At 43.7% G+C, this 23,000-nt stretch overlaps 1 protein-coding gene across 5 annotated transcripts in view; it reads right to left on the bottom strand.

Moving 5' to 3' along the window:
* Adap2 (ArfGAP with dual PH domains 2) overlaps window positions 1–23,000 on the bottom strand; it is a 26,830-nt gene continuing 3,830 nt past the window's right edge. For 3 of the 5 annotated variants that reach the window (XM_078042500.1, XM_078042498.1, XM_078042502.1), the window contains 9 exons: window positions 22,871–22,950; window positions 21,795–21,907; window positions 12,004–12,150; window positions 8,396–8,479; window positions 7,861–7,922; window positions 5,149–5,211; window positions 3,735–3,812; window positions 2,568–2,796; window positions 1–1,322 (listed from right to left, as the gene is read on the bottom strand). In XM_078042500.1, the coding sequence (XP_077898626.1) occupies window positions 2,586–2,796; window positions 3,735–3,812; window positions 5,149–5,211; window positions 7,861–7,922; window positions 8,396–8,479; window positions 12,004–12,150; window positions 21,795–21,907; window positions 22,871–22,950 (838 nt within the window). In that variant the 3' untranslated portion in view covers window positions 1–1,322; window positions 2,568–2,585. The remainder of the gene's footprint in view (window positions 1,323–2,567; window positions 2,797–3,734; window positions 3,813–5,148; window positions 5,212–7,860; window positions 7,923–8,395; window positions 8,480–12,003; window positions 12,151–21,794; window positions 21,908–22,870; window positions 22,951–23,000) is intronic. The other 2 variants (XM_078042499.1, XM_078042501.1) reach the window with 2 other exon arrangements.

The raw sequence follows: 23,000 nt of genomic DNA on the forward strand, positions 1-23,000 counted from the left end.
TAACATTGCTCTGGCTACTTTTATTTTTTGTTAGTCAGAGTCTGAGGATTGAAACCAGGGTGTCACACATTCTGGGCCAAAGTTCTATCCCTGAGCTATACCCCCAGCCCTCTTTATTTTTTATTTTGAGACAGGGTCTTGTTAACTGTCCAAGGCTGGCCTCAAACTTGCCATCCTGCTGCCTCAGCCTCATGAGTAGTTGGGACTACAGGCATGTGACATTGTGCCTGGCTCCAGGAACATTTGGATTCATAGAGAAAAACATGCTTTTTGAAGAGTGAAAAGTAGTCAGGTTTTTTTTCCTCCAATGTTTTAATATAAAAACTTTCAAACCTATATATTTGTATTAATAGGAAAATAACCCCATCTACACTTTATCTAGATTCATCAGTTGATAACATTTATACAGTACTGTTCTCTTTATATATATATATGTATATCTGTATTTCTCTTTCTCTCTCTATATATATATATGTATGTATATATGTAGATATATGTATATATATATATATATACATACCCACACTGTATTCATATTCTTATACATACACTTATTTTTGCTGAATCTTTTAGGAATTAGGCATAGACATCATTACATTTTACTTCAACTCCTAAGGACAGGAATATTTTCCCTATACCATTACAGCATGAATACCATAATCTTACAATCCTATTAGCTAATATAAATCCATATTCAAATTTCTTCAATTATCTTAATTATGTACTTTACAGCTATTTTTTTTAAAATCCAGGACCTACTCAAGAATCACACATTGCATCTGGCTGCTGGTTGCCAGACCTACAACAGTTCCCAAACTATTTTACCTTTCATCACATGGACCTTTTTGAAGAGTCCCAGCTGGCTGTTCAGCAGAGCATACCTAATGTGAATCTGCCTGATTATTTCCTCATGATCACATTCAGATAATTTTTTTTTTTTTTCAAAGCGCCACTTGCAGGATGCTGTGGGTGCTTTTTCACTATAATGCCTCCATTTCAGATGAGCAGGTCCTGAGCCTTCAGGACATTTCAAGTCTTGGTTTGTAAGACAGGGTGACATATGTGTTCACTGTGTACCACGTCCTCTGATCCGGAGGCTGGGCAGTAGGGAAGGGCCAAGGAGCAGGAAGATCCATCACAGCTTCAGTGTCAGCAGTGAGTTCTGCCAAGCTGGCTGCTGGCTGTGGGGCACTCGTGCTGGGCAACTGGATCAGAGATAAGAACTCCTCCTTTATGCCAGGAGCTCCAGTGGGTGGCTGGTGGCCAGCCAGCTCCCCAGCCGATGGGTCACCTGCTGCTACAGCCACTCTCTGCTACTGCAGCTGCAAGGGAAACAGGAGTGTGAGGGAGGGGGTCATGCTACCGGAGGGAGCCAAAATTAAAAAAAACAGAATGAAAAAGATAGGAAGGAAGAAAAGCAAAAAAGAACATTTTTTTTTAAAAGAAGACAAACCAAAAGAGTGGGAGACACAGAGGACCTACACACTAGAGAGGGAGCGATAAGCACAGAGATGGAGATGGAGAGAGAAACCGAAAGACTCCAACACACGCGCACCTAGAGAAAAGAAAGCGCCAGCTGACCCACCCAGCGCCTCCCACATCTGCTTCTGAGGCTCTTTGGCTTTGGGAACTGGGACAACGAAGAAGAGAGAGTTTGTGTTTGCACCGGTCAGGCTCAGAGGGCACAGGAGTTTCCCCAAGGGGCTGTGTGAGGTCACCTGCTCAGTCTGTACTTTTCCAAACACAGAACTTCTCCCTTGTGCCCCAGAAGTCAAGCCCTGGGTCAGAAGTTTCCTGCTCCAGCTCAGCACATCTCTCCCTTTCTGCAGGGCTGTCAGCAGACAGGGCAGCCGTGCAGGGACACAGCTGGGGTGAAGAGGAGGAGCCGCAGAGAGACAGACAGAGGGAAGGACCCAGGGGAAAGAAGGACACTAAAAATAGCCTTCCCTCTGGAGTGGGGCAGAATCCAAAGTCCCAGGAGCTGCCCAGCAGGGTGACCTCAGCTAATAATAGGAGGACACAGTTTTCTCATGAGAAAAGGGATCAGGGACCAGGAACAAGGAGAGGTTGCCCAGCACCTAGATGATGAGCTGGGCAGAGATAGACTCAAGGGTTCTGCTGGCACCAAACTACCATTTTTTTTTGTTGTTGTTGTTGTTCCAGGGATTGAACTCAGGGCACTGACTACTGATCCACAACCCCAGTCCTTTTTTTTTTTTTTTTTTTAAGATAGGGTCTCACTGAGTTGCTTAGTGCCTTGCTTTTTGCTAAGGCTGGCTTTGAACTTGAGATCCTCCTGCCTCAGCCTCCTGAGTCACTGGGATTACAGGCGGGCAATACCGCCCGGGCTCCAAACTCCTTTTGAAGCTCATGGAGAAGGACTCTGTTAGAGGAACTTGGGGCACAGAGGGGATTTCCTGGCGACAATTGTGTGTTTTCTTTGGCAGGAAGAGAAGGCCACAGAAAGCGCAGAGTCAGGACTCTTCTGGCAACACAGTCGAGTCCCAGTGAAGAAACCCCTTCCTACCCTCTGTCAAAAAAAACAACCCCCAGTCCCTGCTTCTCACTGGGTACGTGGAGGGGGGTCAAGGGGCGGCACAGGACATCCCGCAAACTCTCCAGCCATTCCCGCTGCTCCTTCTCAGTGGCACAGGTGAGGATGAATCTGCGCTCCGGGGTGACGATGGTGATGCCGGCTTTCCAGCGATTCCCTCGGATGCCCTTGGGCAGGTCTTCAGAGACCTCGTACCCCTGCTCCTTGCTCCCGATAAAAACCTGGCCCTGCTCAAAGGCATCCTGAAAATCAAAGGCACCTGGTCATCAGAGGTCACGCTGGGGCAGAGGGACCCCTGAAGCACTGACAGCCCTCAAGGTCTATTTTGGTAAAGGGGGTGAGTGAGTGTCCTTGCCAGGATTTATGCTGCGGGGGGGAACTCGAATTTTTTTTTTTTTTTTGAGGGGTGGGGTGGGCGGATACTGGGGATTGAACTCGGGGCACTTAATCACTGAGCCACCTCCCCAGCCCTATTTTGTGTTTTACTTAGGGTCTCACTGAGTTGCTTGGCACCTCGCTTTTGCTGAGGCTGGCTTTGAACTCGCGATCCTCCTGCCTCCGCCTCCAGAGCCGCTGGGATGACAGGGGTATGCCACCGTGTGGGTGGGTGGGGGAACGACTTGAATTTGAAAGGTTAAAACCCTGAAGCAAATCACATAATCTGTTGAGAAGACACTTAACGTGTATGGAGAGATCGCTGGGCACCGGGCATACAAGCGCTTTCCATGTAGGAAGTCATGATCATCATGGGACCCGCTGAGCAAGGCATACATATTAAGTCTATTTTTCACAGAAGGAAACTGAGGCACACAGAGCTCAGTGTGTACACCACCCAGGACATGCCACCACAATGGCATGGCTGAGACCGGAGCCCAGACAACCAGGTTCGAGAGACTCCACTCCTCACCACTCCTCATCTCAGCCTCCTGGTTAGAAACCAGGCCCCAGAGCCTGCAGGGGGAAGAACATGCCTTATCTAATCACAACTGGCAGCATCTGGGAAGCTCTCAATGGGCTTCAGGAACAGGAACTAACTTAGAAGGGGTGGGCACAGGCTTTCCTGATCAGGGCTCCCCAACCCTGGGGGCTCCAGGAGATGCGTTTATTTGTGTAGGCTGGACAAGTGCTGACCCACTTCTCCTTGGGACTGTCCTGGGGAGGGACCAGGAGTGACTCTTACCAGTGGGTTCTTGTAATACAGCAGCCTCCGCTCCTGGGGATCCAGGGCAAACCACCTTTTCTTGAAAGGTTCTCTCTGCTGCAAAAGAGGGAACCTCTTACCAGGGATGACAAAGCAGGGGACAGAGGTCAGGGCCAGCCTAGAACAAGCCCAGTACTTCTCTCCGGGGCTCTGCAAGTTCCCAACCCCATTCCCAGCCCTCATCTCCCACCCCACCCCCTTCCAGCTTCACCCCAGCTGCCTCCAGGTGCTGCCAGAGCTGGGAAGGCCCGCTTCCCTCTTTCTCAAGCTGTGGACAAAGAAATCTCAGAAAAAGGAAGCTGGGGAAATCAGAAGTGGCTACTGTTCAGCCAAGCTGAAAGTGCTGGCCTTGACCCAATCCTAACCTAGGTCAGGGGAGAGAAAACCCTGGGGTAAAAGCCATAGGGAGGGGCGGTGCCCAGCTAGAGAAGGAAGAAACCTAAAGCAAACCTTTGGCCCCTTTTCCAACCCACCTGAGACTTTTCTCACTCTACCCCTAACACCTTGCACCATTGTTTAACATCCATCCTAGAAACACATTAAATCTTTTATTTAAAAATATATATATATATATATATATATATATATATATATATATAATATATATCTGGAATGCTGCCTTTTCTGGAGGATTCTTTAGAAGAGAGAACTCTTCTGGGAGCTACCTTTGCCTTGCTCCTCCCTTTGCTTCCCCCTCAAGCCTCATCCAACCACCTGGACCCCCTTCAGTCAGACTTTGTTTATGTGTGGTGCTGGGGATTGAACCCAGGGCCTTGTGCATGGGAGGCAGGCACTCTACCACTTGAGCTATCTCCCCAGCCCAGCCCAGCTTCTTTAAGCTTCATCAACATCCAGGTTCCTCCCCACAGTAGCAGCCCTTCCTTTCCTTCATAGATAAGTGGGAATAAGCTGCTGCTGGGGGAGGGAGGTGGTTTAGCAAAGGAGTCAGGCTGAGTGTGAGGGAGTGAGTGCACATGCAGCCTCACCCTGGCATGAATGTGTTTCCTTGGGCCAGTCTGCCTCTCCTTGGAGGGTCCCAGTGGGTTCCCAGCAGAGGATTCTGGGAAGCCCAAAAGCTGTCTCCCCAGGGATCCCCTTCTCGGCTCTGCTTTTCCCCAGATGGAGGGAGTTTGGAGGAAAGAAGCTGATGGTGATGATGATGGGGGTTGGGATACCCCCATGAGAGAAAGAAGGCCCTGGAGCAAGGCTGGATCACACGCCAGCTGACATGGAGTCTTCACCCATCCCTTCAGCCCGGGAGCTCACAAATACGGGTTTACTTTCTTTCCCTCCCTCTCCAACCCTCTTTCCCCATTTCCCCACCTCCCCAATTCTGGCCTATTGGTAGTTGGGACAGATCCATGTAAGACCCCCAAGGAGTGGTTGAATGTACCTTTGGACCAGTCTTTTCCATGAAGCCTTGTTTGAGGTAGTTCCTGGTGAGGAAGGGCACGAGCTGGGGGAAGAGAGACAGAGGCTGACCCCCTCCTCACACCCCAGGAGTTCAAGGTTCCCCACTGAACTTGGCCCCCAGAGAAAGGGGAAGTTTGGAATAGGGAAGGATGTGAACTCATGGTTTACGGGGTTATATTTGGAATGTGCAATGGATGTAATATCAATATTTCAACAAAGCCAGTCGACAGCACCCCAGATATTTGCTGAGCTCACCAGCCATGGCTGAGTCTTAGTTTAGGGACTTGGTTTAAGGACAACTTCAGTCACAAGAATGGACTCAAGTGAGACCATGAGAGACCCTCTTGGTGTCTCTTGGGAACATTTTCCTAGGGTCTACTGTGTGTCAGGATCTGGGTGCAATCCTCAGCCGCCCTGTGAGGTGGATCTTATCGGCCTCATTGTGCATCTGAAGAAACCCAGCTGAAATGAAGTGGTGGGGGGTCTTCTCTAAGTTATGTAGCTGGTAGCATGCTCAGGACTCAGAGGCACAAGGCCATACACCTGCCACCTCACTGTGGTGCCAAGGTGCACACGTGCCAGAGCCCCCTTGACTGAGACTGGCCATTGGCAGGGAAACTGATATAGGGTCACAAGGAAGTGACTGCAGAGTGGGCAAACAGGGAAAGCTCTGGGCTAGGAGTGGACGGACATGCATTCTCGCTTCACCTCTAGTCTCAACCAGCTGTGCTACCTTAATGAGACCTTCTGTCTCTCTGGGCCAGTTCCTCCTGTGCAATGGACAAGACTTGATCATGTGAGCTCCAGCCTGCCCTCCTGTGCTCAGAGAAGCTGCCAGGGATTGACACTGGCCTCCTGTGCTGTGGGAGGACGGGGTGGGGAGGGGGTGTCAACTGGGCAAGTCAAAAGTTTCAAGCAGCAGACTTGTTTCAAGAACAGAGCACGTTCTCCCAGGCTCCAGGGCAGGGGCAAAGGGGCAGAGAGATCTGGGGAAGAAGAATGGGAAATCTGAAAGGGGAGAAATTGGGGGCCAAAAATGAAAACCTCAACTATGTTACTCCCATTTCCCTAAAATACATCCTATAAGCTTTAATTTCTCCATTTGGAGAAAATAGGGTCACCAGTTGCTCCCTATTCTGAACTTGAGCCAGCCCAGGGCTAGTCTAGGCTCAGGGAAACAATGGGAAGAAGGGAACTCCTTACTGTACCTTGTATAACTTGACTCAAATGATTCTTAAAATAGTCCTGGAAGGTAAGCATTGTCCCTGTGGTGACAGATGAGTAGACTGAGGCTCAGAGAGGCGAGGTGGCTTGCCCTAAATAACACATCAAAATCTGTGTACCTTTCTTTCTTTTTTTTTGTGGTGCTGGGGATGGAATTAAGTATGCTAGGAAAGTGCTCTACCACTGAGCTACATCCCCAGCCCTGTATGCATTTTTGTTTTTGTGATTTCTTTTTGCGGTACTGGGGATTGAATCCAGAGCTTCATGCTAGACAAGCACTGTATTTTTTTTTTTAAGAGAGAGAGAGAGAGAGAGAGAATTTTAATATTTATTTTTTAGTTTTTGGCGGACACAACATGTTTGTTTGTATATGGTACTGAGGATCGAACCCGGGCCGCACGCGTGGCAGGCGGGCACGCTACCGCTTGAGCCACATCCCCAGCCCAAGCACTGTATTCTTGAACCCATCCCTGTTTGTTTAATTTCTGAGATAGGGTCTTGCTCAATTGTCTCGCTGGCTTTGAACTTGTGATCCACCTGCTTCTGTTTCCTAAGTAGCTGGGATTATAAGCATTGTACCCAGATCCTGTATCTATTTCTGATAAAAAGACCACAACTCCACAGGGCCTCCCTGGGTTTCCAGCATTTGGATCCTTAATCCTGAGCTAAGTCTGGATGATTGCCCAGAACTTCACACCATACATAGACATAGGGTGCGAGGAAAGACAGAGGAGAGAGGTGGGTACTGGAGATGGATAAGGGGTAATGATCATGAACAAGAGAGAAAAGGGAACATGGAGGACACTGGCTGAAGACCAATTTCCTCCACATGGGTCAGCAAGGATGGGAAGCCAGCCCCAATGAAACAAGGCTGAGCACTTTCACTTTGTCCTCTCCTCCTCTTGGTCAGCAGTCAGCACTCCCAACTCCCGCCCAAGGGAGCAAGCAGGAGCCAGCTCCACGTGCTGACTCAGCACACCAACCTCCAAGGGCTTCTCAGAACCAGGCCAGGCCTTACTGGAACTGTACCCAGGGAGCTGCTGTCTCAATGCATCATTGGGCCACCGGAGTGGACCCTAACCCAGACATCTAGCTCCCTGCAAGCTTTGGAACTGAGGAGCAAAGAGGGTCAAAGAATTGGGAGAAAGGAAAGTCCAGGATTAACAGGATCTCTCTACCTCTATCACCTTAAAACGCCTCTTAGAGGAAAGCTTAAAACAGGGACCAGAGCTACAGCACCTCAGAGCTGGAAGAGACCATGAAGAGGGTCTGCAACAACCACCCAATATGAAAACAGATGCTCAGAGAGGTGCCATGACCTGCAGGAGTCACATAGCAAATCAGGGACAGAGCGTCCATGAGGGTCCAGGCCTCCTGGCTCAAGGCAGCATCCTCTGCCTTGTGCCACATGGGCTACCCCACCCAGGCCTGAGGACCGTTCCAATGAAGTTCTCGGGCTCACCATTACCTTGGCCATTGTAGGCAGACCTCTCCTGTTACAATTGCAGTGGGGAAGATCCTAAGGCCTCCCTGAGTCCAGAGCACCATAGGGAAAAGGGCAGATGTTAGTGTGAGAAGAGCACCTTCCGTTACTCACTTGACCTTCCTGGGACTCCATTTCTCATCTGTAAAATGGGAATACTCATCCTGCCCAAAAGGGTTACAAGATAAAATGGGCTCCAAAGCATTTTGTTAAACAGTATGGAGGGACCATTTGTTCATTTTAGTGGGAGAAGGAGTCAGAAAGAGATGTCCAAAGGCTGAGCCTCTTGACACTATAGTGGCCATGTGTCCTGAAGGGAAGAAACTGACCTGATTTTTAGAGTCCATTATCCTCCGGCCTCCCCAGAAAAATAAAAGCCTTCAGCTTCCCTCTGTGGTGCCCAACCCTCTCCTTTCCAGGTCTTGCCTGCAATAAACCTCGTCTGGCCTCAGGGATCAGTAGCTTGAGGAGAGGAGGTGGCAGGGGAAGACTGAGAAGTTGGGGTCTACAGGTAGCTCACCTCAGACTCTGGAAGCTCGGGGTAGGCCATTTTTAAGTATTGCAGACGGGCTGCGCGGAGGGCGTTGAACCAGTCCACTATCTCCTGTGACAAAATACAAAGGACACAGACAGCTAGTCAGACGGGTGAGGACGGGAGGCTGAGTCTGGTGGCTGGTTAGGGTTTTCAGGTTTGGGGCCAATGCATTCAGCACACATATAGGCCACACAGTTCCAGCTAGGGTCAACCTGGGAGGACTAGGCCACAGACTTCAGGGAAACCACTGACAGGAGGGACTCCAGAGCTATGGGAAAGGACTCAGGTGAGCTGCATAGGAGCTACACACAATGGCTCAGGACATTGCTCTCCACTTTCTAATGCCTGCTGGAATCATCTGGAATCTTCTTCAAATGTAGACTCCGATTCAGGAGCTCAGATTCAGACAGTGACTATCTGGTTAATTCATCCAGGTTGGCTGGACGCCTCCACTACCCTAAGTTCTTTAGCATGACACACTCTGCCCTCTGAGCTCTTTGCACTCAACATTTTCAATACCCCTAACTCATGCTATCCCCTCCTCCTGGCGCACTTGGCCTCACCCACCTCCCTCCCACACACATCTTTTAACTAGAACATTCTACCAGGTCAGTTTAGATGTAATAAATTTTCGGCTGGTTGCTTAGCCAACCTGTTTCTCTGAGAACTGCCCCTCACCCCCATTTCCATTCCCAATCCTGCTCTTCCTGGGCCATAGCACCTGGACCAGGACTGGACCGATAGAGAGGCTGGACTGGATTTACCAGATTCTTTCTCCCAGGAACTGGGAGGCTGAAAGACTTGTCCAAATAGCTGCAGCACTGGACTTTGAGGTAATAAGGTGACTGAAAAAGTCATTTAAATATGGTTTTAAAGGAATGAAACAATTTCCACTTGTTACCCCTAGGTCAAGGATAGGGGGCTAGTATTCTGAAGTTCCAAGCCATCTTGCCCCTGGGTTTGTTAAGAACTTTCTAGGGTCTCAGGCACTAAGGGAATGGGGCCAGACCAGAAAAACTCGCTCAGGCTACCACTTTATAAGGTCTCTCCAGTAATGGACTGGTGTCCCTGGGACAAGAGAGATGACTGATTACATTCCTTGCTAATCTTGGAAATGAGGCTCTTGAATTTAGGGAAACAAAACAAGTGTGGTACCATTTGATCCCTGATGATGTAAGGTCAACTTGTGCCTGTTAAAGAGTGTACTTTGTCCCTCCCTCTCTCTCTCCCTCTCCTCCTCTCATTTTCTCTTCCTTTTTGCCTCTCTGGAGAGAGAGAGAGAGAGAGAGAGAGAGAGAGAGAGAGAGAGAGAGAGAGAGAGAGGGAGGAGAGGAGAGATGAGTGCTAGTTCCTGATTTTAATCTCTCAGGAGGCCCAGCAGTACTTCTGGCCCTTAAAACAAATACTTCTGTCCCCTTCCTGTTCATGCTTCTTTAAACCAGATTGTGCTCCTTTTTCTGTGTGTGTGTGATGCTGGGGATTGAACCCAAGGGTGCTTAACCACTGAGCCACATCCCCAGCCCTTTTTATATTTTATTTAGATACTGAGTTGCTTAGGGCCTCACTAAGTTGGTGAGGCTGGCTTTGAATTCATGATCCTCCTGCCTCAGCCTCCTGAGCCACTGGGATTACAGGCGTGGCCACCATGCTCTTTATACCATGTCCTTTACACCATGGTAGAATGCTCCTTTTTAGCAGAATCCCCCAAATTCTTAAATAGAAACTTTCCTCTGGAAAGCCTTCTTGACCCTCCTGCACACATCCTAAAAACACACGTCTTCTGTGTGTCCCCAGCATGGCCACCCATCCCAGGGCATGGTCAGTGCCTATTTCCGCCTTCCTCCCTAGACTGTGAGATCCTTGAGGCCCATGGCTCTGCACCATTCATGATGATACTCCCTAGACCCTTCACACACTGCAGGGGCTCAAGAAGAATTTGTTAAGAGAGTGAGTTTGTAAATGAATACATGACTACAAGACTTTGCCCTTGACGTCTTCTACAGTCATGAGCAAATATCAACCGTAACAAGTAATGTTTGTAATGCACGTAATGGTGATGAAATCTTTCACATCCGTGGTTCATGGTCATTCAGCTCTTAAAGTCCTTCTGAGGGATGGGTGCCAGAATCCAAAAACAAGCACAGGGAAGGGACCCGCCCCAGCAACACAGTGGAGAACAGCAGAGCCGGGGCTCTAACTTTGACTCCAAACCCTTGCCACGAGGCACCCAGGTAGACTGTGGAGTAGACGAAGGAGTCTGCAAAGGCTGCTGACAGGGTGACCCACAGGCAACATTCCAGTGTGGGTCTCGGGAAGGCCTAGTCCCTGCATCTGGTTCCTGGCTCCTAATGCTAAAGGTTATCCCACCAGCAGAGGCACATGGAATGGTAAAAATGGGTGCAGGGCCCAGGAATCATTGGCTTGGGAGCAAGGGGACAAGACATTTCCATGGTTGTTTTTTGTTTTTTTTTTAACATTTTATTTTTTATTTTGTAGAGGGACACAATACCTTTATTTTATTTATTTATTTTTATGTCGTGCTGAGGATTGAACCCAGGGCCTTGCACGTGCTAGCCGAGTGCTCTACCGCTGAGCCACATCCCTAGCCCTCCATGGTTGTTTAGAAGATTAAGAAATGCAGGGGCTGGGGATGTAGCTCAGTGGCAGAGCACTTGCCTAGCATCTGTGAGGCACTGGGTTCGATCCTCAGCACCACATAAAAAATAAATAAATAAAAATAAAGGTCCATTGACAACTATATGTATGTGTGTGTGTGTGTGTGTGTAGATATATAAATGCTGAGCTTGGATTGTGGCTCAGCGGTAGAGTACTTGCCTAGCACGTGCGAGACCCTGGGTTCAGTCCTCAGCACCATATAAAAAATAAAAAATAAAATGAAAGTATTGACAACTAAAACTAAAAAATAAATATTATAAAAAATGTATAAAAAACAACAACAACAACAACAAAAAAAAATGCTGTATAGAACAGCAGAGTTAATAGATGCCCACAAAATGTAAACCCTGACTTCCCTCTACCCACTACTTAGCACCTCTGTTCTTTGCCCCCAACATGTGGTCAGGATCTGACCCTGTGTACTCTCTCAAACCTGGACTATTGGCCTTCTCTTCTCTGGGCTGATCTGCAGACCATTAAGTAACGCTTCTCAAACTTTCACGTGTTTTGGGATCACCTAAGGATCCTGTTGAAGGGAAGTTTCTAATTCAGTAGGTCTGGGATGGACTTGGGACTCTGGTTCTAACAAGTTCCCAAGTGATGCCAATGCTGTTGGTCCAGGACAGCAGCTGAGCAGAAAGGCCCTAGCCTGAGTTAGCCATTTCTCCTATATTCAGAAACTCAGGCCCTATCTGGATGTACCATCCTGAGGCATAGTCCCTTCTGCTAACTGGACTCCCACTGGTGATTGTGCACTGTCCGTATAGGACCATGGCATCTACCAGGTTCCTCTCCCACATCTCACTCTGCCTTCTTCAGACCTCTGTGTCACACTGGAAACTGAAAACAGATTGTGCAATGAGCAAGGATGGTGGTGAGCTGGACCGGCAGCTGGGGTGGGACTCCAGCCATCTCACCTTCCCACTCTCATGGTACACAAACAGGTTCCTGATGTGGCGCTCTCTCCTGTAGGTGATCTGCAGCCCGTGTGGGTGCCCTATCTTCTCTGTCTGGAAAGTGGCATTCAAGTCCTTGATGTTGATGACAGCTTTAGGGCCTTTACTCTGAAAGAGAGAAAGAAGATACTCCAGATGCTGACAGTCAACAGGTGACTTCTCATCACCTTCACCAAGGCCCTTAATGCAAATGAAAAAACAACGTGTAAGTCTGGACTTTCATGTTCTTTGCCCTGACTTAGATGCAAAAAATCCTTAATAGATAATATAGTAAGAAGACCAAGGAGGGCAAGGATGGTTTAACATATACAATCAATAAATGTAATTCATCACATAAAAATATAATCAAAGTCAAAAATCACTTAGTTATCTCAAAGATTCAGAGAAAGCCTTCAACAAAATTCAACACCCATTCATGTAAAAACATTGAAGAAACTAGGGATAGAAGGAAACTACCTGAACATCATCGAGGCTATCTATGAAAAATCCAAAGCCAACATCATAATGGGGAAAAATGGAAAGCATTTCCTTTAAAATCTGAAAAAAAAAGGATGTCCAATTTTAACACTTCTATTTAATATACTACTGGAAGTTCTATCCAGAGCAATTGGTTAAGAGAATAAAATAAAAGAAATAAAAATAGGAAAGGAAGAAGTTAAATTACCACTGTTTGCAGATGATGCGATTCTATACTTAGAAGATCCAAAAAGCCCCACCAAAGAACTGCTAGAGCTAAAAAACAAATTCAGCAAAATAGCAGGTTACAAAATCAACATACAGAAATGAATAGCTTTCCAATTTACCAAGAATGAATGGCATCAAAAAAAATCAATATGTTACAAAATTACACAATAATTTAAAAAGAATACCTGGGAATAAATCTAATCAAGGAGATGAAAGAATTTTACAATGAAAACTTACAGAATATTGAAGAAAGAAGTTGAACAAAACAAAAGAAGTGAATGGGCAGAATTAATATTGTCAAAATGGCCATACTACCAAAAGTAATATACAGATTCAATGTAATGCCCATCAAAATATCAAGAATACTAGGAAAAGCAGTCCTAAAATTAATATGGAAGAATAAAACACCCAGAATAGCTAAAGTAATTCTAAGCCAAAAAAAAAACAATGCTGGAGGCATCACAAAACCTAACTTCAAATTATACTACAGAGCTATAGTAACAAAAACTGCAAGGTACTGGCATAAAAACAGATGCACTAACCTACAGTATAGAATAGAAGACACAGAAATGAACCCACACAGGGGCTGGGTTATAGTTCAATGGTAGAGCACTTGCCTAGTATGTGTGAGGCCCTGGGTTCAATCGTCAGTACACATAAAAATATAAAATAAAGTTAGTGTGTCCATCTACAACTAATATATATATGACAGAAGAAACAAATCCACACAGATACAATCATCAGATCCTTGACAAAGATACCAAAAACATACATTGGAGAAAAGACAAACATTTTTTTTAAATATTTAGTTGACAATGGACCTTTATTTTATTTTTTTTATGTGGTGCTGAGAATTGAACCCAGGGCCTCACACATGCTAGGCAAAAGCTCTACCACTGAGCCACAACCCCAGCTCAAGACAGACTTTTTAACAAATTGTTCTGGGACAACTGGTAAGAGATAAGGGTCTAGAATAAAAGTAGACCTTTATCTCTCACCCTGAATAAAAGTTAACTCAAAATGGATCAAGGACCTAGAAACTATACAACTCATGGATGAAAACATAAGAGTCAGGCATAGTGGCACATGTCTATAGTCCCAGAGGATTGGGAGGCTGAGTGAGGCAGGAGGAGGCAAGTTCAAAGCCTGCCTCAGCAACTTAGTGAGTCCCTAAGCAATTTAGTGAGATCCTTTCTCTAAATAAAATATTTTTTAAAAGGCTCAGGGTATGGCTCAGTGGTTAAGTTCCCCTGGGTTCAATCCCCAGTGCAAAAAAAAAAAAAAATACAAGAAACGTAAGATCAACAACACTAAAACATATAGGTATGAGCAATGACTTTGTCAATATGACCTCTAAAGCTCAAGAAAAAATAGTAAAGAGTTAATAAAGCAATTGGCATCAAATTAGAAAGCTTCTGTGCAGAAAAAAAAATTAAGAATGTTACTAGAGAACCTGTAGAATGGGATAAAATCTTTGCTGATAACTTTTCTAAAGAGGGTTAACATCAGCTCAAATGATTCATGAGTTCCTGGCGGCCCAGAAAAAAATAAGCTGTGCCAGTGTCCCCTCCCAAGCAAGAGATTGAGAACCCACCAGCCCAGTCCCAGGACATTTCCTAAGAATATTCCTGGCTCTGTTTGAAAACCCCATTTAATTAATGGTGAAGAACTGGATTCCTGATCCATGAGAATATGACTTCATTCAGTTGGGGCCACTGAAATAAAAAAATCTACCTTAACTGTGGGGCAGTGTCCAGATAGAGCAGGAATAAGATTGGCAGTGGGAAAGTTGTCCCTGTGTGCCCTCTGCACTGGGCTGCCACTTGACCTGCTTGTGTAAGGGTATGACACCCAGTACATACTATAGAACATGAACAATACAGCCACTGGGGTTGTCTGAAGCAATTCTAAACTTGAACATGGAGACTGCACATGGATTTTAGGGTTTGTGCTCTGGGATAAACATAAGCTAAAATGAAATAACACAACCAGTTCCAAAGGTAATTCAGAGAATAAGGACAGTAAATGTTAGTGGGGAGTAGATATTTTTTTTAATAAATAAAGTCATTGCTGGTTTTTTTTTTTAATATTTATTTTTCAGGTGTAGATGGACACAACACAATGCCTTTGCCCATGCTAGGCGAGCACTCTGCCTGAGCCACAGTCCCAGCCCGGGAATAGGTATTTTGACAGTGCTTATCTGATATCATTTATCAGAGTTACAAACTAGAATGTACAAGCCCTTAGTATCACATAGCCTTAAAGTTGGTTGTGACCTTCTTGTCAGTGATTCTTCTAGCCAGTTTCCTCCCCTTGTCAGAGGTGACAAAAAGTGGAAGCCTAGAGTGAAGTAGGATGCTAAGATACCAGGCATAAGAAAAATATTTGCAGGTTCCCTGTTCAGGGGTTTTTCCTATCTTCCCAGGGCTGGTGAACCTTGGATGAATTTGTTCTTTTCTTGTGTTTGTGATTTTTAGAAAAGTGGATGATCAGTAAATGGTGTTAAGTTTTGTAATAAAATAATTTGATACTCTTAAAAAATACCATGAATAGAACTACTAAGAAACATGGGATAACATGAAAATACCAAATATAAGATTTATCAGAATAGATAAGGCTCAGAGATACAAAAGGAGGGCACAATTTTTTCAAAGAAATAATATCAAAAGATTTCCAAAACCTTAAGAATGAAATGTAAAATCAAATACAGGAGGCTAACAGGACTCCAGATATACAAAATTACAACAGACACATACCAAGGCACATTATTTATGAAAATGCCTAGCATACAGAAGAAGGATAGAATTTTAAAAACTGCCAGAGGAAAATGATAGTTCACATTTAGAGGGAAACCAATCTGGATCTCAGCTGATTTCTCAAACCAGACACTCAAAGCTAGGAGGTTTTGGAATAATATACACCAACCTCTGAAAGAAAATAGATGCCAACCACACAAACTCTACCTGCTTCCAAATTGACAATGAAATAAAAACCTTCCATGATAAACAAAAGTTAAAATAATTCACAATAGAAAGCCTGCACTACAGAACATATTCAATAAAATATTTCATGAAGAAGCAATGAAAAATAAAATTGAAAACCAACAAAGTTAGGAACTACACAGAATAATAGTCAATCAAAGAAGAAACTAATTCAAATTAAGACCAGCAATAGGGCTGGGGATATGGCTCAAGCAGTAGCATGCTCGCCTTGCATGCGTGCGGCCCAGGTTCGAACCTCAGCACCACATACAAACAAAGATGTTGTGACAGCCGAAAACTAAAAAATAAATATTAAAAAATTCTCTCTCACTCTCTCTCTCTCTTTTTCTCTCTCTCTCATTCTTTCTTTAAGGAAAAAAAAAGACCAGCAATAAATCAAAATGATAGGAAATAAAATCATTTCTCAATAATAATCTTGACTGTAAATAGCCTAAACTCATCAATCAAAAAGAATAGACTGGCAGACTATATTAAAAAACAGATCCAACAATATGGGTGTCTCCAAGAGACTCACCTCATAGGCAAAGACATCCACAGACTGAAGGTAAAAAGGATGGGAAAAAGCATATTTTTCACAGGCATCTCATACACAAGCAGGGGTTTCTAGCCTCATATCACAAATTTTTGGACCTCAAGCCAAAATTAATCAGAAGGGACAAAGAAGAACATTTCATATTGCTTAATGGAACTATACATCAAGAAGACATAACAATCATAAAAATTTATGCCTCAAACAATGCAGCATTTACAAAGACCAAACAAATCCTTCTTAATTTCAAGAATCAAATAGGCCACAATACAATAATACTGGGTTACTTAAACACACCTCTCTCACTACTGGAAAAATCTTCCAAACAAAAACTAAAGGAGCTGTAGAACTAAAAACTATAATTAATAATTTAGACGTACCAGACATTTATAGAATATTTCATCCATCAATGACTGAATGTACTTCTCCTCAGCAGCACACAGAACCTTCTCTAACATAAACCATATCTTAGGTCACAAAGCAATTCTTAGCAAATAAAAAATAGACATAACACCTTGCATTCTATCAGATCATAATGGAATGAAATTAGATATCAATGATAAAATAAAAAATAGAAGCTATTTAACTCCTGGAGACTAAATAATACACTTTTTAATGACCAATGTATAGCAGAAAAAAATCAGGAATGAAATGAAAAAAAATGCTTAGAGATAAATGAGAATAACGACACAACATATCAAAATCTCTGGGACACTATTAAGGCGATTCTAAGAAAAAAGTTCATTGCATTGAGTTCATTCATTAAAAGAATAGGAAGTCACCAATGAAATAACCTAACATTACATCTCAAAGCCCTTGAAAAAGAAGAACAAATCAACACTAGAAGTAGTAGAAGATGGGAAATAATCAAATTCAAAGCTGAAATCAACAAAATTGAAACAAACAAACAAACAAAAACCCAATTTAAAAAATCAACAAAAGTTGGTTCCTTGGGCTGGGAATGTGGCTCAGGCGGTAGCGCGCTTGTCTGGCATGCGTGCGGCCCGGGTTCGATCCTCAGCACCACATACCAACAAAGATGTTGTGTCCGCCGAAAACTAAAAAATAAATATTTAAAAAAAAATTCTCTCTCTCTCTCTCTCTCTCTCTCCTCTCTCACTCTCTCTTTAAAAAAAAATAAAGTTGGTTCCTTAAAAAAATAAATAAAATTGAAAAACCGTTAGCCAAGCTAACCAAGATAAGGGGAAAAAAACACAAATTACTAAAATTCATGATGAAAAAAGAAATATTACCACAGACACTACTGGAATACAGATGATAATTAGAAACTTAGAAAATCTTGAAGACATGGACAAATTTCTAGAGACATCTGACCTACCCAAACTGAATCTGGAGGACATAGAAAATTTAAACAGATCAATTTTAAGCAATTGAAATTGAAGATGCCATCAAAAGCCTACCAACAAAGAAAAGCCCAGGACCAGACGGATTCTCAGCCGAGTTCTACCAGACCTTCAAAGACCTAACACCAATCCTCCTTGAGTTATTCCATGAAACAGGAAAGGAAGGAACCTTTTCAAACTCATTCTAAGAAGCTAGTATCATCCTGATACCAAAACCAGACAAAGATACATCAGGAAACAAAACTTCAGACCAATATCCCTGATGAATATAGATGCAAAATTTCTTAATAAAATACTGGCAAACTGAATATAAAAACATATTTTAAAGATAGTGCACCATGATCAAGTGTGTTTCATCCCTGGAATGCAAAGTTGGTTCAACATATGGAAATCAGTGAATGTAATTCATGACATCAATATGCTTAAAGACAAGAATCACATTGTTATTCAATAGATGCAGAAAAAGCATTTGACAAAATACAGCATCCATTCATGTTCAAAACATTGGAAAAACTAGGGATAGTAGGAACATACCTCAACATTGTAAAAGCTATATATGTTAAGCCCAAGGCCAATGTCATTCTAAATGAAGAAAAACTGAAAGCATGGGGCTGGGATTGTGGCTCAGCAGTAGAGTGCTTGCCTAGAATGACCTGGGTTCCATTCTCAGCACCACATAAAAATAAAGGCAATTATGTTATGTTCACCTACATCTAAAAATAAATAAATAAATATATAAAAAAGAAAAACTGAAAGCATTCCATCTAAAAACAGGAACAAGATAGGGATGTCCTCCCTTAACATTTCTATTCAACATAGTCCTTGAAACACTAGCCAGAGCAATTAGACAAAAAAATAAAAAGGAAAAAAAATTAAAGGAATACGAATAGGAAAAGAAGACCTCAAACATCCCTATTTGCTGATTACATGATTCTATATTTAGAAGACACAAAAAACTCCACCACAAAACTACTAGAACTCAGGGCTGGCTTCATAGCACAGTGGTAGAGCACTTGCCTAGCATGTGTAAAGCACTGGGTTCAATTCTCAGCACCGCATACAAATAAAGATTCATGGGGCCGGGGATGTGGTTCAAGCGGTAAGGCGCTCGCCTGGCATGCATGGGGCGCTGGGTTCAATCCTCAGCACCACATAAAATAAAATTTAAAAAAAGATGTTGTGTCCACCGAAAACTGAAAAATAAATAATACAAAATTCTCTCTCTCTCTCTCTCTCTCTCTCTCTCTCGCTCTCTCTCTCTCTCTCTCTTCTCTCTCTCTCTTTAAAAAAATAAACAAATAAATAAAGATTCATTGAGAACTGAAAAAAATATCAAAACTACTAGAACTCCTAAACAAATTCAGCAAAGTAGCAGGCTATAAAATTAATATCTATAAATCAATTGTGTTCCTATACAGTAATGATGATTCAGCTAAAAGAGAAATTAGAAAAACTATCCCAGCCTCAAAAAAACAAAAACAAAAACAAAAGAAAACTTGGGAATAAATCTAAAAAAACAGGTAAAAGATTCTACAATGAAAACTATAGAACACTAAAGAAATAAATTGAAGACCTTAGAAAATGGAAAGATCTCCCATATTCTTGGAGAGGCAGAATTAATTTTGTCAAAATGGCCACACTACCAAGATTTGAGGCAATTCCTATTAAATTTCAAAGATGTTCTTCATAGAACTAGAAAAAGCAGTCATGAAATTCATTTGGAAAAATAAGAGGTCCATAATAGCCAAAGCAATTCTTAGCAAGAAATGTGAAGCAAGAAGCATGACAATATCAGACCTTGCATTATAGTACAGAGGGCTGGGGTTGTGGCTCAGTGGTAGAGCACTTGTATAACATGTGTGAGACACTGGGTTCCATCCTCAGCACCACATAAAAATAAATAAAATAAAGGTATTGTGTCCATTTACAACTAAAGATATTTTTTAAAAATATTACTATATTACCAAAACAGCATAGTATTGGCACCAAAACAGATATTAAGACCAATGGAACAGAATAGAAGACACAGAGACAAACCCAAATAAATACAATTATCTCATACCAGACAAAGGTGCCAAAAGCCTACATTGGAGGAAAGATAACCTCTTCAACAAATGGTTCTGGGAAAACTGGAAATCCATAAGTAGGAGAATTAAATTGAACCTTTATCTCTCACCCTGCACAAAGCTCAACTCAAAGTGGATCAAGGACAATTCTATTCCTAAGTACACCCAAGAAAAATGGAAACATATTCACCTGAAAACTTGTACATGTACATCGCTACCAGCATTATTCATAATATCCCCAAAGTGGAAACAATTCAAATTCCCATCAACTGATGAGTGAATAAATAAAATGTCATACTGCTGGGAGAGATGGTGCACACCTGAAATCCCAGCAACTTGGGAGGCTGAGTCAAGAAGATCTCAAGTTTGAGGTCAGCCTTAGCACTTTAGAGAGGCCCTGTCTCAAAGTAAAAAAATAAAAAGGGTTGGGAATGTCACTCAATGATAGGGCACCCCTGGGTTAAATCCCTAGTACCAAATAAATAAGTAAAATTAAATGTCACACATACCGTAAAATATGATTCAGCAAGAAAAATAAACGAAGTACTGAAACATGCTAAAACATGGATGAACTTTAAAAACATCAGGCTAAGTGAGAGAAGTATGCACATAATGCAGGATTCTGTTAATATGAAATGTCAGAATAGGCAAATCTATAGACAAAAAGTAGCCTAGGGATTGCCCTTGGGGATAGAGGTAGGGGTGGAGTGAGAGGTGATGGTAAGGGCATAGGGCTTCTTTTTGAAACTATGAAAAAGTTCCCAAACTGGTTGTAATAATAGCTGTACAACGTTTGAATATACTGAAAGTCATTGCTTGTATACTTTAAATGGGTGAATTGTATGGTCTATACATTATATCGGCAAAGCTGTTCTTTAAAAATCTGTGAGTTTATGCAGGAGAACCTGGGTTCAATTCCCAGCACCATTAAAAAAAAAAATCTGCAGGTTTGATTCCCAGCCGTGTCCGTCTGTGCATGTGGACACACGTCTTACTGTGGCCTACAAAGTCTCCATTAGGTGACTTTGTCTCCCTCCATTCTTTTGCTTGCTCACTCAGTCACTTGGTCACCTCATACCCAACACAGGGCCAGGGCAGTGGCCTAGGGCTGGGTTTCTGCACGGCATAAAATGTGGGGTGAAAGCTGCAGTCCAGGTTTCTGCTTACTGGGACCAGGGTCTTGAGTCACACCCTATAATGGGGCCATTTTTTTTCTAATTGGCACAAAGGTGTATTTGCTCACCATGATGTGCTCAAGGCTTCTGTACATAGTGCTCCCTTGTCCCTCCTTCTCTTCCTCATGTACCCACATAACTTATTCTTCACATTTATTCAGATCTCTGCTCACCTGTCACCAGAGAGGCCTTTCCTGACCACTCTCTAGTCAATCACCCATACACTTAATACACAACGGATATAATGTGTTGGTTGTCTCCTGTCTTTTTCCACTAGAATAAAAGTTCCATGAGAGTTATGGAATTGTTTAGTTCATTGCTATATCCCCAGTCCCTAGAATGATGCCTACACAGAGTAGGTGCTCAATAAATATTTAAATGAATGGATAATTGAAATAAAATCAAGCGATCATCAGAGGCTTAAACATGGACCAGTTGCATGACATGGTTGCACACACCTGCAGTCTTAACTACCTGAGAGGCTGAGGCAGGAGGACGCCTTAAGCCCAAGAGTTCAGGACAAGCCTGGGATCAGGCATGGTGGTGTACGTCCGTAATCCCAGCAGCTCAGGAGGCTGAGGCAGTGAGGATTGCAAGTTCAAAGCCAGCCTCAGCAACTAAGTGAGGGCGCCCCTGGGTTCAATTCCTCATACCAAAAAAAAAAAAAAAAAGAAAAAGAAAAACCAATCTGGGCAACATAGTGAGACCCTGTTTCAAAAACCAACCCAAACCAAAATTGAACTAGTTTAAGCTGATTCTATATGAACAAAGAGTGTGTTTTCAGTGGATTGGATTAATTGCCTAAACAAGGAAAAGGAAGAGAATGTGGAGTCTCTTAGGATCTGAAATTATCCACAAGACCAAGCGCATCCATTAACAAGAAGGCTGGTTAGTGAGGGGGGAGGAAGCCCCTGGCCCGTCTGGCCTCCTACCTCCTCCTTGGTGTAGTACTTCAGGACTCCTTCTCTTGCCAGCAGGACAAATCTCCTTCTCAGAAACTGTGCATTGTCCTTTCCCCGCTTCCACAGGATTCCTTCTCGATTACCTTGACCACCAGGGAGAGAAGAAGTGAATGCCCATGACCTTAGGATGCACAAACGACGCAGGAACCTCTTAGAGTTTCGGGGCAGAAAGAACCCTCCACCTGTTGCCTAGATACCCCCAATCTAACTGGCTATGTTAGCTGCAGGGAGCAAGGGTCTTGCCTGGGGACAGCTTTGCCATGGCGTATTATCTTAGTCAGACACCCCCCACACTCCCACCCCATGCAAAACCTGGCTTTCTTGGCTCTCCATGGTGTCAGGCCGTCTCATTAGGAGACACAATAAACCTTAAGTAGTCTATGTCTTGACAAACTGGAAGGATTTTGGAAGACGCCTAAATATATGTGGTTCAGCCCAACTTCACATGGCCATCAGCCTCATGAAACTTTGGAAATAATGAGTGACCTCAAGGTGCTTGCTGGTTTGAAGACTAATTGGTGCTCCTGATAGCTAAAGTTGGCTGCCTCTGTTTCTCCAAGAGTCGCCACTCTTTGCTCTCTGGGTCACTGTCAGCTTGGACTCAGGGCAGTAGGCTTAAAACTGTCATAGATTCATGGCCACCAATGAGGCTGTGCCCTCTCAATGGCAGATAGGGAGGCTGAAAGGCAGCCCATGCTCCTCACTAAGCTGTGAGCTGCACCAGGAATGGCATTAGCCAGGAGTGCCATGCCTTGTTTAATGGGCCTGCCCGGTGTGGAAATCGTCCTACAATTCATGCTAAGATTCTGCATACACCTGTGGCCCTGCAAGGATCTGAGACCTAGATGCTTCTCTGCTGCTCAGACTGCAAGACCCCACTTGCTGATTTTCTAGCTGTTTCAAGGTGCAGATATCCACCCCTTGGATACTGTGGGCAGAGCCAGGGCAACAGACATCTCATGGAGGGATTTTGCTCCTAATAGTCGGCATTTTGTTGGTAGGGCTCTTCAGAACACTGATTCCACAAGATATGAAAGTTACCTTACCTGGGGGAGGGACCGTTTTCCCATCAGCCATAAACTCCTGTCTCTCATACTTAGCTCGAATCCACTGTTCCTTTAACACCCTAAAAACAGAGAACCTTTGGTCAGATGAATCCAGAAGCACTCTACCACT

Source organism: Ictidomys tridecemlineatus, chromosome 3, assembly GCF_052094955.1.
Source record: "Ictidomys tridecemlineatus isolate mIctTri1 chromosome 3, mIctTri1.hap1, whole genome shotgun sequence".
NCBI classification, from domain to species: Eukaryota; Metazoa; Chordata; class Mammalia; order Rodentia; family Sciuridae; genus Ictidomys; species Ictidomys tridecemlineatus.